The sequence below is a fragment of the Saccopteryx bilineata genome, chromosome 2 (assembly GCF_036850765.1).
Source record: "Saccopteryx bilineata isolate mSacBil1 chromosome 2, mSacBil1_pri_phased_curated, whole genome shotgun sequence".
Classification (NCBI taxonomy): Eukaryota; Metazoa; Chordata; class Mammalia; order Chiroptera; family Emballonuridae; genus Saccopteryx; species Saccopteryx bilineata.
In genome coordinates this window covers 331,640,492-331,656,581 of record NC_089491.1, presented here as the reverse complement: position 1 = coordinate 331,656,581, position 16,090 = coordinate 331,640,492, and the positions used below count along the sequence as shown (strand labels likewise).

The window sequence follows — 16,090 nt, the reverse complement described above, 5'->3', positions numbered from 1 at the left end:
GGTTTGGTTGTAATGAATTCCTTGAGTTTTTTATGTCTGGGAAGCTTTTTAGTTCTCATTTCATTTTAAACAATAGTCTTGCTGGATAAAGAAGACTTGGTTGTAGGTTCTTGTTCTGTTTAGAAGTCTGATGTCATCCTTATGGGGGCTCCTTTGTAGATGATAGCCTTTTTTTTTTCTCTCGCAGCTTTTAATATTTTCTCTTTATCACTTAGCTTTGGTATTTTAATTATGATGTGTCTTGGTGTAGGTTTCTTTGGGTTTCTTTTTAGTAGAGTTCTCTGTGCTTCTTGAATTTGTGAGAGTTTCTCCTGCATTAATTTAGGGAAGTTTTCAGCTATGATATGATTGAACAAAGCCTCTATCCCTGCTTCTTTTTCTTCTTCAGGAACCCCTATGATGCGGATGTTATTTCTCTTTATGTTGTCACAGAGCTCTCTAAGAGTTTCCTCAGACTTTTTGAGTCTCTTTTCTTTTTTTTCCTCTGCTTTCATGCCTTCATTCCAGTTGTCCTCTAACTTGCTGATTTGATCCTCAGCTGTATCCATCCTGTTTTTAATTCCTTCCATTGTGGTCTTCATTTCTGATATTGTATTTGTCATCTCCGACTGATTCTTTTTTAATATTTCAATATCCTTTTTTATACTTGCTATTTCTTTATTTAGATGTTCATGATGACCATCCATTGTTGTTCTAAGATCCCTAAGCATCCTTACAATCATTATTTTAAACTCCGCATCCGGAAGTTTGATTATTTCCATATCACTCAGTTCATCTCCTGAGGGTTTCTCTTGTGGTTTCATTTGGATTGCACTTCTTTGTCTTCTCATTGTGTTTGGGTGTTTGGGTGTTTTCTTTGTAGAGCTGTTTGAATCTAGGCTTGGTGTTGTCTGCCTCCAGTTTTTACTTGTGTTATTTCTAGGTCTTCTTGGGTTGGCATTAGCTATTATTTGTAATCCACTTTAGGATTTGGGCCACTTTGAAGTCTTGATTTGTTTGTTTCCTTAACAGGTGATTGTCTTGTTTGTTGATCTCAGCAGGGGGCTTATTTGAAACTGTATCCAGGAATGTGTGTTGGGGGTGACCTGAGGCTCTGAAGTCCTCTTCTGCCAGTTAATCTCTCTGGGGGTGGGTTGCTTTCTCAGCTTCAGTAGGAGGAGGTGTATCTCAGATCTCCATGGAGACCTGAGTTACTGCCCCTCCTCCCCACTTCTTGTTTTCAGCTGTGTCTTGTTGCGCTGATTGGAGCTGGAGAGATGTCTGTATCTCTGTGACCTAGAAGTACTTTTGTATTTTGCTTTGTGGAAGGATCAGCCCCTCCCCCAGTTATGGCCACCTCCAGCACTGAATGAGTCAGCTTTTCATGTCATCACCTATATTCCTCTCCCCATCACCGTCTGTCTCTCTCTCTCTCTTTTCTTTTTGGAAGACAAGCGGACCCTTTCAACACACCTCGTTTCCTGGTTGCCAGGCAAGTGGCCCAGTCTTTTTTTTTCTCAGTCCTCAGTAGGGTGAGGCCTAAGAAGTCTGGTGCGTGTGGCCTCTGAGACCCAGAGGTGTGGTCTGCCCGCCCACAGTTTCAACTGAGTCTCCTGTGAGGTGGAAGCACCAGTCTTATACTTGGGAGAGTGTGGGGGAGAGCTCTAGTCTCAACACCAGAAAACTGAGTCAATGATGGGCCCCTGCTTTCTGGCCTCTCTGAATGACCCATTGCCATGATGGCTAGGAGAGACTCCTGAGAGCAGAGCAGTTGCTTTTTCCAGGTTGATGCCACTCAGAGGGGATAGCTCTACCCAAGAAAGATGGCGACTGCAGTACTATAGAATGACTCAGCATAGGGGTTCCTGTGGCCGTCCCCCACAGTTTCTTTCCCTGGGCCTCCAACTTTACACTCTCCTCCCACAACTCCAATTCTCTCAGCTCTCCTCCACCAGAGCCCTGGGTAAGTGGCTGTGAATGAGGTTTTCTTCATGGGCCCTTTAAAACAGAGTCTACTTCCAAGAGCTGTGTCTCTTTCTCACAAACAGGAACCTGGCCCTTTTCATAACTAAATGAGGTCTGGGTGTCTCTTCTGGGCTCTGGGGCTCTAGGCTGGAGCTCTGAGCCTGGGGCTGAGGACCCACACCTCTCAGGGCAACTCACCTCTCTGTGAGAGTACCTCCAGGCCACCACTCACTCCTGGGAACTGGGCAGCTCTTTCCACATCTTCACCCTTCCTACCAGTCAGTATAGCTACTTTGGTGGTCCCTGGTTATAGAATCCTCTTAGTTTAGTCCAAAGTTGGTTTTTCAAGATGATTGTTTTTAAATTAACTTGTAATGCAATTTGGTCCTGGGAAGTGGCAGTTGGAATGTCTGCCTATTACATCGCCATCTTTCTTCCCCTTGAATAGATCTGACTTTTTCTTCTATATTTTCTTATATTTCTATATATTTATTTGCTATAACATTATATTACTGTAAAATCCCCATTTTGACTCTTACTGCAGATGTCTCAAAAATGGAAGTTTCTCCCCCTGCACTATTGGTTTTTGGTTTTTTTGGGGGGGGGTTTTGTTTGTTTGTTTGTTTGTTTTTACAGAGACAGAGAGAGTCAGAGAGAGGGATAGATAGGGACAGACAGACAGGAACAGAGAGAGATGAGAAGCATCAATCATCAGTTTTTCATTGCGACACCTTAGTTGTTCATTGATTGCTTTCTCATATGTGCCTTGACTGTGGGGCTACAGCAGAATGAGTAACCTCTTGCTCAAGCCAGTGACCTTGGGTCCAAGCTGGTGAGCTTTGCTCAAACCAGATGAGCCCACGCTCAAGCTGGTGACCTCGGGGTCTTGAACCTGGGTCTGCCGCATCCCAGTCCGACGCTCCATCCACTGCGCCACTGCCTGGCCAGGCCCCCTGCTCTATCTTGATACACATTGTGCACATTCAAAAGTTTTGCCCTTCTGGAGCTACTGCATATGTGCCCAAATGAATAATTTCCCCTTTGCTTCCCCCAGCCCCTCCTCACAATTTCCACAGGGATGGCCATACCTTGGGGAGACTCATCTCAACCATTTTTGGGATTATTCCCCCCATGGTTGAGGATACAGTGGTCTTCTGGAATGTGTAAATCAGGGGCCTCAAACTCGCGACCTGTGGGCCGCACAAAATTGGTGGGCAGGCCACGAGTTTGAGACCCCTGGTGTAAATACACCTGTGAACGCTATAGTCTCCTAGCAAATGTAACTCAATGGAATGCTGCAACTTCCTACCAAAGCAGGACCAAAAGTATTATTAAACCTTACTCTTTCACTTCTTCTAACTCAGTCTTCTCCCTTTCTTTATTAATAACTAGCTAACTACCTAGACTATCAGTGTCAGAGAAGAATTAAATGCAAAAATCTGGAAACATTAGATGGACTACACCTGAAACTTGATGCTTTCCTACAATATAGAGGAATTCTCACTAAAGGTCGGGTGAATACAGCACATTTGAAAAAGTGTACACAGAATCATCTTAATTTTTAAAAATAAAGAGAGGGAGAAATATTATAAAGCTATAGACCGGGATGCAAATGGTAGTTAACATGGTGAGCTAATAAATAATCTTTATTTTCTTTTTATACCTACCCCCTACATTTCTAAGACTGTATGGCAATTTTGTAATTAGAAAACAATTAAATTTTGTAATTAGAAAACAATTAAATTTAAAGGCAAGTCCTAAGCCCTGTCATAGCAATTACAATAAATATACAATATTTTGGGGTGGGGGTGTTAGAAATCTTAGCTGACAAAGAGGGAATTATTAAAGGAAAAATTGGAATTATTTTATTGAGGAACTTTAATCTGCTTGAAAGAGTGAAACTCTATGACTAACTATTGAGCTTTCTGCTTATCAACAGTTTTATGCACAATTTTTAATCAAAATTTGTCCCTAACATGCATGAACTAGGATAATTATGTGGAAAAATATGATGGTTTGAATTTAATCAAAAGCGGGGGTTTGTTTGCTTAGGGACATAGGGATATTTCCATGATATAACCTCTTCTCCTGAATGTTTTTTGAAGTCGTGATTTTGCCAAAGATACATTCTTAAACTTCTGTGCCTCTCAGTTTAGGATTTTCAGTGTTTTTAAAACCCTAGGGCATTGCATGGAAAATTTAACACCTGAAGGAGACACCTGGCACCTGCTGGAAGCATTTTCCATTTCCTGCCAGGCACAAAGCAGAGAAGTTACAGTGGGCAGATGTAGCACTCCTTGGTGGTTGATTTACAAATGTCTTCCGATGTGGCCTCAGGCTGCTAGAGCCTTCCGTTCTTGAGAGGACATTTACATTATCAAAGAACATAGAGAGCTGGTGATTTTCAGCAGAGGATCCTTATCTTCTCATTTTCTCTGCCCTTTGTAAATAGATAAGGCTGAGGCTCAAATTAGTCCATAGTCCAATGCAGGGGTGTATACATGCCCTTGACAAAGCCTCCTGTAGAATCTGCAAAGCAGAACCTTAGGTATGGAGTTCTCTTTTGAACTTCATTTATTTATCTAGAGAAATCTTACAGGGTTATAGATATACACACATATACACTCTCACCTTTCAAAGCTCAAATAATCTATTAATAGTGATAAATATAAATTTATGAGCCTCGTTAGCTTTGGCTTTCATCACAAATATCCGATTAACATTATTAGTCAGTGTTTCTGTAAAAAATATATTTTATACTATTTACTGTTTAGGAGACAAGCCAATTTTGTGTCCAGTGGCTGAAAGTTAAACAGGAGTTTGAAGAAGTGAAAATGAAACCTGAATTGTAAGAATTAAAGAAAATTTCACACTAGGGAGAGAGATAGTAGAATCCATGGCCGGGGTTTTGAGTCAGACCCGACTTTACCCTTTGCTGCCATTATATGTGATCTCAAGTAAATTGTTCAAGTCTTGGAGCCTTAGTAGCTTCATATGTTAAAATAAAAAAAAGGGACGGATAATAAATTAGGAGTAAAGAAATGCTATTTGTGAAGTGCCCTCCCCATTTTAATTATTTGTATTCTCTTACGCTTCTCTGATCTTGCTTTCTAGATATTTTTTTTCTTTAACCATTGGTTCAAAATATAAAGAGAACTGAAAACTTTCCTCCTTGGTGACCGTAAGGCCAGTGGCCATCGTGTGACCGTGCAGGTTCACACTGGATTCGGGCAGACGGTAAAGGAACTGTGTAGCCAGAGGATAGTGGGCCATTCTGTTTTATTAGAGTCTCAAACGGAGGAGGAGCAGACAAGCAGGGAAGACTGCTTCCCTTTCTCTCTCTGGACTCTCCTGGACTCATAGACCCCCACCCGCCTCAGCACTCCCCAGCCAGACAGGCTGGGCCAAAATCTCAGGGCTCCCAAGCCCCTCAGCATCCTCCCCCCAACCCCAGACTTCCCAACCAAAAACAGGCTGGGGGAAAAACCCCTACTCCAGAAAACAATAGCTAGCAACGGCCCCTCCCAAGCAGAAGACAATCCGCAATTGGCAATCTGCCGCCCTGAGGGCAAGCACCTGCTGCCTTCCACAGACTAGACACACTGCACTGCCCTGCATCAATGCAAAATACAAGTGAGCAAACCTGAACACACTTGTTTCACACTTGAAACACATTGGTTTGCCCAACAGTGAGGAATCAGATCCGATATATAGTTCACGTCTAATAATAATAAAAACATGGCCGTGCAGTCAACCAGACTGAGAGTGTAGGAAGAAAAACCTGACTTTTTTTTTTAAGTGCAAATTTTCCAGGTCAACAGCAGCTCAGTAACTGATGTTCTACACTGTGTTGGAGGATTGAGCTTAGTTGTCTGTGTTTAGTTACATCCCTATATAATTTTCAAGTGATGTGATCTTAGAGAGTGTAAAGAGGAAACAGCGTTAAAAGAGCATGCTTTAGAATCCAGAATTTCACACTGAAGGAACCTTAATTGATCATCTTGCTTAATCCTCTCATTCATTTTGAAAAGTAAGCAGATGAAAAAAAAAAATGACGAATTAACCAAGAACACAAAATCAGTTGTTCATGGCGTGAGAACTAGAACCCAGATTTTTGACTTCTCAGACTTACAGCAGCACTGCATAGAGTGGTTTAAACTCTTGCAACAATACAAATAAATAATTAACCATTTTACTATTAAGTGATTACTCTTAAGTATTTGGATCTTTTATTCTTTAAATAATTCAACAAACTTAAATAAAGTCTATGCTGTGGTAGAGGATGTAATAAATGCTACAGAATATGAAAGATCAATCATTTTAACAGGTGCTGATGCATTTGGGGAGCTGTCATAAACAGAACCTTCTTACTCACCTGCTTTTCCAGATTTTGTTAATGGTGCCAGAATCCTACTACCTGGTCTCAAGAGTCCTTACTCTCATATTTATTGATTGCCTCCGACCCTTACTCTCAGTTTTAATCAGGTGTCCAAATACTGTCATTTTGACATTTGAAACATATTTCCTCTCATTTTTCTTTTCCATTGTGTCAGCCTGTTTTTCTGCCCTTTTCATACCCTGCCTCCATCAATTTCTATCTCCACATTCAACCTATGTTTGAATTCAGTTTATTCTCCCAAAATAATTTTAAATACCAGTCTTGGTTCTCTGTTTCCAACTGAACAATATTCAGTCTTTAAGTAAACCCAGCAATCATGATGCTCTTTGATCTGGTCTGGGCTGCTAAACTGAAAATAAATCATTAAATATCACTGCTCCAGCCTAACTTGAGTTGCCATGTTACCTGAAGCATGGAGCCCAAAGAGACATTTGGGATGGAGGGAAGAAAGTTAGAGTGAACATCTAAGTGAGATCCTGTGGTTTGGAGATCTCGTGTTGTGTTCAAGGACCTTCAAGTGGAGCAGATGGAGGTGGGGTGGGACCAGCAGATCCAGCTAGAGCAATGGGCACCCCATCCCGAAGGTCCCTTTGGACAACTTTCCCAATTGAAGGCTGAGGCTTAGTGAGGTTTATTCAGGATAGTATCCAAGACATTATGAGTTGTACAGCTGGGGGCCTGATCAGTCCTCACTGGTCAGCCCTCTTTGTCCTCTGGCCAGCTGCCTCCATTAGTCAGTTTGTCTTTCTCCCTCAGCACAGGTCCTGTATATTCATCCCTGTGCATTTTGGGAGGCGTACACATGTCACTTGGGTATCCTAGTGCTTAGGAAATAATCTTGTATAATTAAACATGCTTATGTTTCTTTCCCATCCTCCCCCTATTGTATTTTTTGAAGCCAAATCAGTTTAAATTCAGTAAAAGATGTCTTATGTTTGCTAACTTGAAGTGATTACTTTGAGTGTGCAGTGCAGTTCTTGGCATGTTTCTCACTGATAACGAAGTCGCCCACTATGCTATCAGTTCATATATGTGAGGTATTGGGAAATATTTGGTTGCATATGCATAAATGTATTTATTCATGGCAGCTCACAGCTTTTCTTCTTTCCTCTTATCATTTTCTATATTACAACTGCAAGAAAGTGATTTAATTATTTAAAACAGCAGCTGCATACTTAAGAAGAAATCAAAAAGGAACTAAATAAAGAAATACTTTCTAGCTTGACCAGGAAGTGAGGCAGTGGCTAGAGCATCGGCCTGGGACACACAAGACCCAGGTTCAAAACCCCGAAGTTGCTGGCTTGAGCATGGACTCATCCAGCTTAAGCACGGGGTCGCTGGCTTGAGCATGGGATCATATACATGACCCCATGGTTGCTGCTTGAGCCCAAGGTTGCTGGTTTGAGGAAAGTATCCCTGGCTTGGCTAAAGTCTCCCAGTCAAGGCACATATGAGAAAGCAATCAATGAAAAACTAAGGTGCTTCTCATATCCCTCCCTTCCTGCCTGTCTGTCCCTGTCTGTCCCCCCGCCTCTTTCTCCTCAACCCCCCAAAAGAAATACTTATTAATATATAAATTTAAAGCATGGAATTATTACTACTACATGCTAAAACTGTAGCAAAAATTAAAAAAAAAATCTACCAATTGGATGTTGGCTTTCCCAGGAATAAAAGAACTGATATGACTTTCATTTTCTTTTCCCATTGATTTGACTAGCTGTTTATTACTTCATTAACAATAGAAGCTTTATATGAATAATTTTAGGAAAAGGAAATAGCCCCCAACATCTCAATTTACAAAACTAAGCTTTATCTTGAAAAATGAAAAATTCTTAGAAAGCAAAGGTCAACTACTATGTGTCAGTCAAAGAATTTAAAATTGATGTCAGGCTTATTTTAGGAACTCACATTGTTATGTATACTACACTTTGCAAACTTGAGCAGATTTGCCTTTTTAGTAAAAGGAACCAAAACCAAGAAGATAGACTTAATGTGTGAAAGACATTAACTGAGGTACATATGTCATTGCTTGGACCAATAAGAGTTTACTGTGTATCCAGGAACATGAGTTACTGTTAGAAGTTTTAGATTTCATTAATGAAAACATAAAACAATCTTGCAATAAAATTTATGAGGCTGACTTCATCTACTACCACACAAACACTTTGCTACAAGTTGTTAATTTTAAGCTATACACTAAAAGCACATTGCAACTTTACAATCAGTGTTTTAAATGGAGGACTGACATACAGCCTTTGACAATATTGAGCACTTTAGAGCAATACATTAACGCTAACTTTAGAAACTATAGCATAATGAAATTTTACAGCCAATTAAGTTGATGAGTCACTGTCAGCTTCCTAAGTTCCTCTTTTAGATGAAAGAGACATACGGATATAGAAAGTGAGGACCAAACCAGTTCCTGTAAAATCTCAAGTATCATCATGAGATTGAAGTGATAAGCAACAGAATAATATATTGTCTAAACAACCTGAAAAGAAATCAAATAATTTCTTTTTAAATTTAGAAATGATAAATAATAGTATTTAGTCTTTTAATTTGTCAGTATGTGCTTACACTGATTTAGAAAAAAGACTTGTAATGTCCGTTGACACGTGACAATGGTCATTTGACAGCCTTCTGACCTTTACTTTAAAAGAAAAAAATGTGCAAATTTGGATATATTCAATCTTCACTGAAACTAATTGAAGTTTATAAAGGAAATAAAAGTTTGACTAGTGAAAATTTATGTAGTTCCCTTTGGTAAGATGGTATGATATTTGAGAATTAATATAAATCCATATCTGTTATATATGAAGTTGATTTTTGTTTTTTAGGACAATCCAAGGAAGAGTATGTCTATTCAGTTGGGGCATCACTATTCAGATTTATAAAAAATTTGTTGTACATAACTTCATCCCAATTATTGAATGCTCAGAAATACCTTTACAGATTGATAGGGAAGGTATAGTAGCATTACAATAAAATCATAATGTATTAAATCTATACCATTTTGGGATAGAGTAAGCTTACAAACATAACATATTTATATATGTATAACTCTTACATATATTCTATGAGTTGTGGTAAATTTCCAAATTACTTAGTGTTCTCATGGTCATTACTTTCTTAGAATCAATTTGGCTTGAACATCGTTTGCCCATTGTATGCCTGCTGACCACACTCCACAGTATAGTAATGGAGACATGGACATCCTCTCTTTTCCTTTCAAGTCCATAAAAGAAAATGAAATTAGATGAGCAAACAATAATGTTCACAAAAGAGATGCACCTGCACATGCATGGGTATGCACGTGTGTGTGTCTGCAGCAGGGAGGATTGCAGAGTAGCAATTCAAACAACATAGCCTGGAATGCTAGTGCTACAAACTGAATGTTCCTGTTCTCTCATATTCACATGCTGAAAGCCTGTCCTCCAATGTGATGGTTAATATCAGGACATAGGGCGTTGGGGAAGTAATGAGGATTAGATCTATTCCTGAGGGTGGGGCTCTCCCAGGAATGGGATTAGTGCCTTTATAGGAGTCATAAAGAGCTCACTTTCTCTCTGCTTTCTTCCATGTAAAGATACAACAAGAAAATGGCCAGAGGAGAGCCTTCACTAGAATCCAACCTTGCTGAATCTGGAGTCTGGACTTGCAGTCTTAAGAACTTCCAGTCAGGAATTAAGGAATAAATTCCTGTTGTTTATAAGCCACCTAGTCTAAGGTCCTTTGTTATAGCAGCCCAAACTGACTAAGATGGATAGATTTCTGGTTTGGAAAGTACAGATTTGTCATGGCAGATTCTGATTCAGTAAGTCTAGAGTAGAGTGACGAATCTATTTGAGAAGGGAGCCGAGAATGGGAATGGCCCTGGGATGCATAGTCTTCATTTTCGGTTATCAACTTCAGTGATGCAAAGAGATGGATCACAAGGATCTCTACTTAGACCTAGGGACCTATCTTAAAAGTGGTTATTTGAGTCTTTCCTCCCTAAATTCTCTTGTCATTTGCCTCTTTGTTCCTGAGCAACATGCTGATCTGCTCAGGACTGTCCAGGTTTTGGTCCTATATCCTGAGAAACTCTCAGTCCTGGACTAACCAGAGGGACTGGTTACCAGATAAGATGTTTAAAGAAATAACTGAATTATTCTGGATTCTATGACCATTCTTCAGTATTTATTTATGAATTGCCTATTTTGTGGTTAAAACTGTGGGCAACAAATTTTAGGGTGAAGCTGAAAGGACTGTTTTAGTACCCTAAAAGAAACAGTACTGTCTTAGGACCCAAGACACAAAGTGCCACAAAGAGATAGGGAGAGAGGACAGTGTGCCTATAAAGCCAGTAGCCATAGCCACCATCACAGCCGCCTGGCCCATGCAGGCTTGCATTTGATTCGGACAGTTGGTAATGAAACAATGGAGCCAAGAACTGGTGGGCCATTAGCTTTAATCCTAGCTTGTACCCGGCGGGCAAGTAAAAACACACACTGGGCTCCAAAACCCACTCATTCAGTGCTCACAAAGCTACGGACTTATCCGAGTTTCCTAGAATCAAAGGTTTCTAGCTCACCAGCCTTATTCACCTCTGTTCCCCATCTCCTTCTTTTTTCCTCAGCACTCCACCATCTTGGCTGCTTCTCCTGGCCTCCTCCACATGGCCTTTCTCTGCTCTCCTCTCCTCCACGTGACCTTCTCTGCTCTCTCCTTGAATACTAATCTCAGGAACTGAGAGAGAGAGAGAGAGAGAGAGAGAGAGAGAGAGAGAGAGCAAGCTCCTGGTCTGCCCCACTTTATAGTGTACATTTAAAACCTTTAATCCAATATACAAACAAGGAAGTTTCTGATACAAAGTCACTTATCTGAGACATAATGGGATTCCTCATGAGAGTGCACCACCCCACATCAAAAAAGGTGAGAAAGGCTTAGTCTTAAAATTAAGCCTTTAGTTAGTCTATAACGTCCCTGCTTGCTTACAGCCTGACCTTCACACCCAATGCAAACTATAAGCAAGCAAACATATATATCATATTTACAAACTTATTCGACCAACACTGAACGATGGGCTTCTATGTGGGCAGTGCCATCTTTAACAAAGTGAGCATAATATATTTTATCTGCCCAACAGTGCCCCTGTGTGCTTGGATCTTAGCTTAGATCATAAACCTAAGGCAGGTTGAAGGAGACAGTATGCCCTTTGGCACTTTAAAGATGTTCTTTGTTAGATCTGCCCTCTCTATTTGTGCCCCCAAGCCTGAAAAGCCCTCAGCAGGAGGTTTTAGGGAAATCATAATGTAATTTTCTATAATGATGGCCTGGTTTTAGAGCTATTGAGTTTGGCATGGAAGCTAACTACGTAAAGATATGGTAGGCAACTGGAAATGCGGGCTGGAAGTTAGGTGACAGGAAAGTCCTAGAAAACTAATTTTTCAGAAATCTAGATTCCAAAATGAATTGATTTAGACCCTATAACTAACTTTTAAGAATCTTATTTATATTTCTAGACTGTTGAAATAATGATAGGTAAAAGGTGTTAAGAATGACTGGAGTTTGAGGTTGGAGAAAGAAAAAAGAGGACTCAATTTTGGGGAATGGAATATTGAGCCATTAAAGTAATTCACAAAGGCATGTGGACATGGGGGGAACAGAATTCATCATTATGACAATCTGTAGAGAATAGAGCACCACCCAACAGCATTTGTAGAATCAGAGTGTGACAAGTGATAGATACCAGAGAAAAATGTTCAATGATTGCATGAATAAAAATGGATGAAGTTGACCACTACATTTGTCTGGAAGAATGCTACTGATTTTAGCAGAGTGTAAAAAAACAATAACAGGTATACAACATCCCTTTTAATTTAGCTCTCTGAATTTAGAGGATATATGTGTTAGTGAAAAGAAAAGAAAAAAGAAGTATTTGTTGAATTTAAAGATTGTTTATCAAAGGTTACTAACTGGCATCCACAGAAAGGTTTAAAGGACTTGCTTTTGGTCTCTTCAAGGGTTACAGGATATGTAAGGTTGAGGGGAATGTAGGAGTATAGGAGATGCTTTGGGACATTTAGTAAGGCCTGTGTGTGTGTGTGTGTGTGTGTGTGTGTGTGTGTGTGTGTGTACTGACTTGAGAGAGAACGAAAGAGAGAGAAACATTGATTGGTCATTCCAGTTATTTATGCATTCAATGTTTGTTTCTTGTCTGTGCCTTGACTGGGGAGCAACCTGCAACCTTGGTATATGGGAATGACGATCTAACCAACTGATGTCCCAGGTCAGGGCCAGTGTTCTTTCTGTAACTTTTTTCTTATATGCCTAACTTTCTTGTCATCTACATTTTGGGGATTGAGAGGATATCAGGCTTCGAGTTGAGACCTGGAAATGGTTCCCATGCCTGCTTCATGTGTTCTGAGTGAATCTCCATGAGTCTCATTGTCCTCGTCTTCAAAAAGAGAATGTTGGATTATAACTCAGAGTATATAATCTAATTTTAACATCAAATATATCTTCCATTTTTAATTCCATTCTCCTATTACATATTAAATGATAATCCTCAACAGCAATTCTCAGCCCTACTTATGTCTAAACACAGGAGCAATTATTCTGAATGTTATCAATTTTGTGAGCAGTACATCTTTTTAATAGAAAGTTAAAAAGACAATATAATGAGATCTAATGTATAGCATAGTGGCAATAGTTAATATAGTAATGTATTCTAGAAATTTACAAAGAGATTAGATCCTCAAAGTTCTTGCCATAAGAAAAAAAAAGGCAACTATGTGAGATGATAAGTGTGTTAATTAACCTTATTGTGGTAATCATTTCACATTGTATACCTATATCAAATTATTGTGGTATACCTTAAACTTGCACAATATTTTATGTCAATTATGTGTCAATAAAGCTGGAAAACATTAAAAGTAGAATAAAATTGAAATATGAGTTCAAGAAGAAAAAGTAATTGAATAATTCTTTTAAAGGTAAATATGAAATATTGTAATATCTACCAAAAGGGGTCCCAAATAAAACACATTTAAAACAAGAATAGACCTGGTTGGGGGCAAAAGGCCTGACTTTGGGTCACTAATTATATGATGCTCTGGAGCTGAAGTAGATGCAAAGAACAAGTCACGACCAAAATGATGCATAATTCCCAGAATGAGCTGTAGCATATGACTCAGTAAGGTGGACATAAAGATAATGAAACTATATGCCTTTTATTTATATCTTTAGGTTGCTAATGAAATAGTTTCTGTTCTTTCCAAATAAAGGGTTTAACACCTAGTTTAAAAACCTTACTTAATATAATTGGGAGTAAATTCAAACAGCTTCGTCTCATTGAATGTGCCGCCTGGAATGGTGGAAATGTTGGCCCTCCTGCCGTCGTCTTTCAGTGAAATCTAACCATGCCTGTTGATGGTTTTCCTTGTCATTCTGCAGGGCTGGAGCGGATCGCGCGGGATTCATCTTACGAACAGGAAGGAAAGGTGCAATTTGTAATTGACGCGGTATATTCTATGGCGTATGCCCTGCACAACATGCACAAAGATCTGTGCCCTGGATACATTGGCCTCTGCCCACGAATGAGTACCATTGATGGGAAAGAGCTACTTGGTTATATTCGGGCTGTTAATTTTAATGGTAAGTTATAACTTACTTTCTGTCTCTAAATGCTTCAGAAGAGGCAAGGTGTGTTCCCCCCCCAACACACACACACTTTTTATAGAACATACTCAAGCATAGTGGGAAGCAAAAGATTCGAAGAAGTTCCCTCTTTTAATCAAGTGTTAGTTTTCCTACCTGCTTTTAAATCCCAGATGTATTTTGTTCTGCGCTACCAGTAATCTGCTCCTGAAGGAAGCACACATTAAAAATAAGCCTCTATCAATCAAAATATTCTACTTAAATATCTCTATTTCTGAAATAACTTAGGAGGTTCATTTGGAACCATGGACAACAGACTAGATTTTTGGGAAAATGTTGTTTGTGTTATTAGCGAAGGAATTGTGGACATTTTGTTTTGACACGATTGCAAGCATTGTCAGCAGGCTGTTGACTTGAGGACAGTGAATGACTTGAAGTGGCTGTGTATTTGCATTCTCAGGGTGCTGTGGTAAGCTTCTGCATCTTTCTCCTTGTATTTCTTTCAATGATTTGGTTCATTTGAAGAAATGAGCTGCATCGCGTAAGATAGAACTCCATACAATGCAGCATAGATGGGATTTGTCTCCTGCAGAAACAGAAATGCTGCTTCCATGAGTGTCACACAGAATGCATACAGAATGTGCTGGATCCATAGTATTTGTCTGAGGATAGTTAAACAGCCTGTCTGAAGTGATAGAATTATCAAATGCTGTTTTTTTTCTTTTTTTTCGTGAACGTTGTGACAGTTGTGGCCCGTGACTTGGACCATTATTTTCACATGAAATGACAGGATGCTCTGAGCTGTCTAATTCTCTGTGTTTAGCTGTAATCCACACAATGGACATGCCTCTGAGCACTGTCCATCATACTATACTCCAGTGACCTCAGCTGCCAGCCTTTGTCAAAAAAACCACAAGGTCATTTTCAATTTGGAATTCAAGTGGAAACTTTTTCTTTTGCCTGGTTCACATAACATGAGACAGAATTTGGTTTACTTTCAACACAGAGCATTTCTCTTTTCCAGCAGAATTTTTTTGGGAAGCATTAAATAACATTAATGCTTTTGTTTAGAATATCAGTCCTGAGAAGAATTTGAAAATAATTTTGTAATTATCAAATTGATCAAAAGAGGTGTGTTACAATATGAGGTTATTTATCCTAATGTGAGATTGGGGGGCATTTTATTCATATTATTAGAAGGTTGGCAGAAGAATGCAAATGAATATATTTTCTCAAACCTGAAGCTTGCCTTTAGAAAATAAGAAAATCTTTCAGAAAAAAAACAAAACAAAACTGGATTAAAGCATTTTAAAGGTGTATTACCCATTTATATTTTATATGAACCGTAGATAAAAACCCAACCCTTCCTTGATGACTTCAGTTATTATACCACATTATAATATAATGATGCTATTAAAGACTATTAAAATACCTTAATGTCTAATAATTATTAAGACAATTTGCCTCTAGACTCCAATGATTCTGAATTCTTCTGTCCACTTTATATAGGTTTTTTTGCACTTCTACATTATCAGACTGATATTACTATGACTTTTAAAACTTTATTTATTGATTTTAGAGAGAGAGAAAGAGAAAGGGAAAAGAGAGAGACAGGGACATCGATTATGTGCTCTGATCAGGGACCAAACCGGCAACCTCTATGCTTGGGTCGAGACTCTATCAACTGAGCTATCTGGACAGGGTTGCTGTGACCTTTTTTAGGGCCCATCCCTTCTGTAATTTGTTTCTTTCAATCCACTGTGGACAGAGAAGCACACGTAAACTGTCATTGATTCAGTCAAGAGATATTTATCAAACACACAGAATGTATTAGGCTTTGTGACAGCTAAAGATAGATTATTGGTAAAAACAGTCAAAATAGACGTGAGATTTAGAGTTTCTTGGGGAACTGAGGCGTGACTCACATAAGGTATAATTCTATAATCTAGAGTGAGTAGTGCATGGAGAGGTGTGCTGGACTGAGTGTTCATAGCAGGGGAGACATCCTTACTCTGAGGAGTTAGAAACAGATGACATTCAGAGAAGATGAATGTCAGAGATAAGGTTAAGGCAGAAGGCAGGGCCAGATAGATCATGCGATGTCAT

The 16,090-nt window shown here is 39.2% G+C and overlaps 1 protein-coding gene across 1 annotated transcript in view; it reads left to right on the top strand.

Moving 5' to 3' along the window:
• Positions 1-16,090, top strand: part of GRM8 (glutamate metabotropic receptor 8) — an 846,090-nt gene that overhangs the window by 503,053 nt on the left and 326,947 nt on the right. Inside the window, exon 7 of the mRNA XM_066262217.1 lies at positions 13,781-13,981. Within this exon, the coding sequence (XP_066118314.1) occupies positions 13,781-13,981 (201 nt within the window). The remainder of the gene's footprint in view (positions 1-13,780; positions 13,982-16,090) is intronic.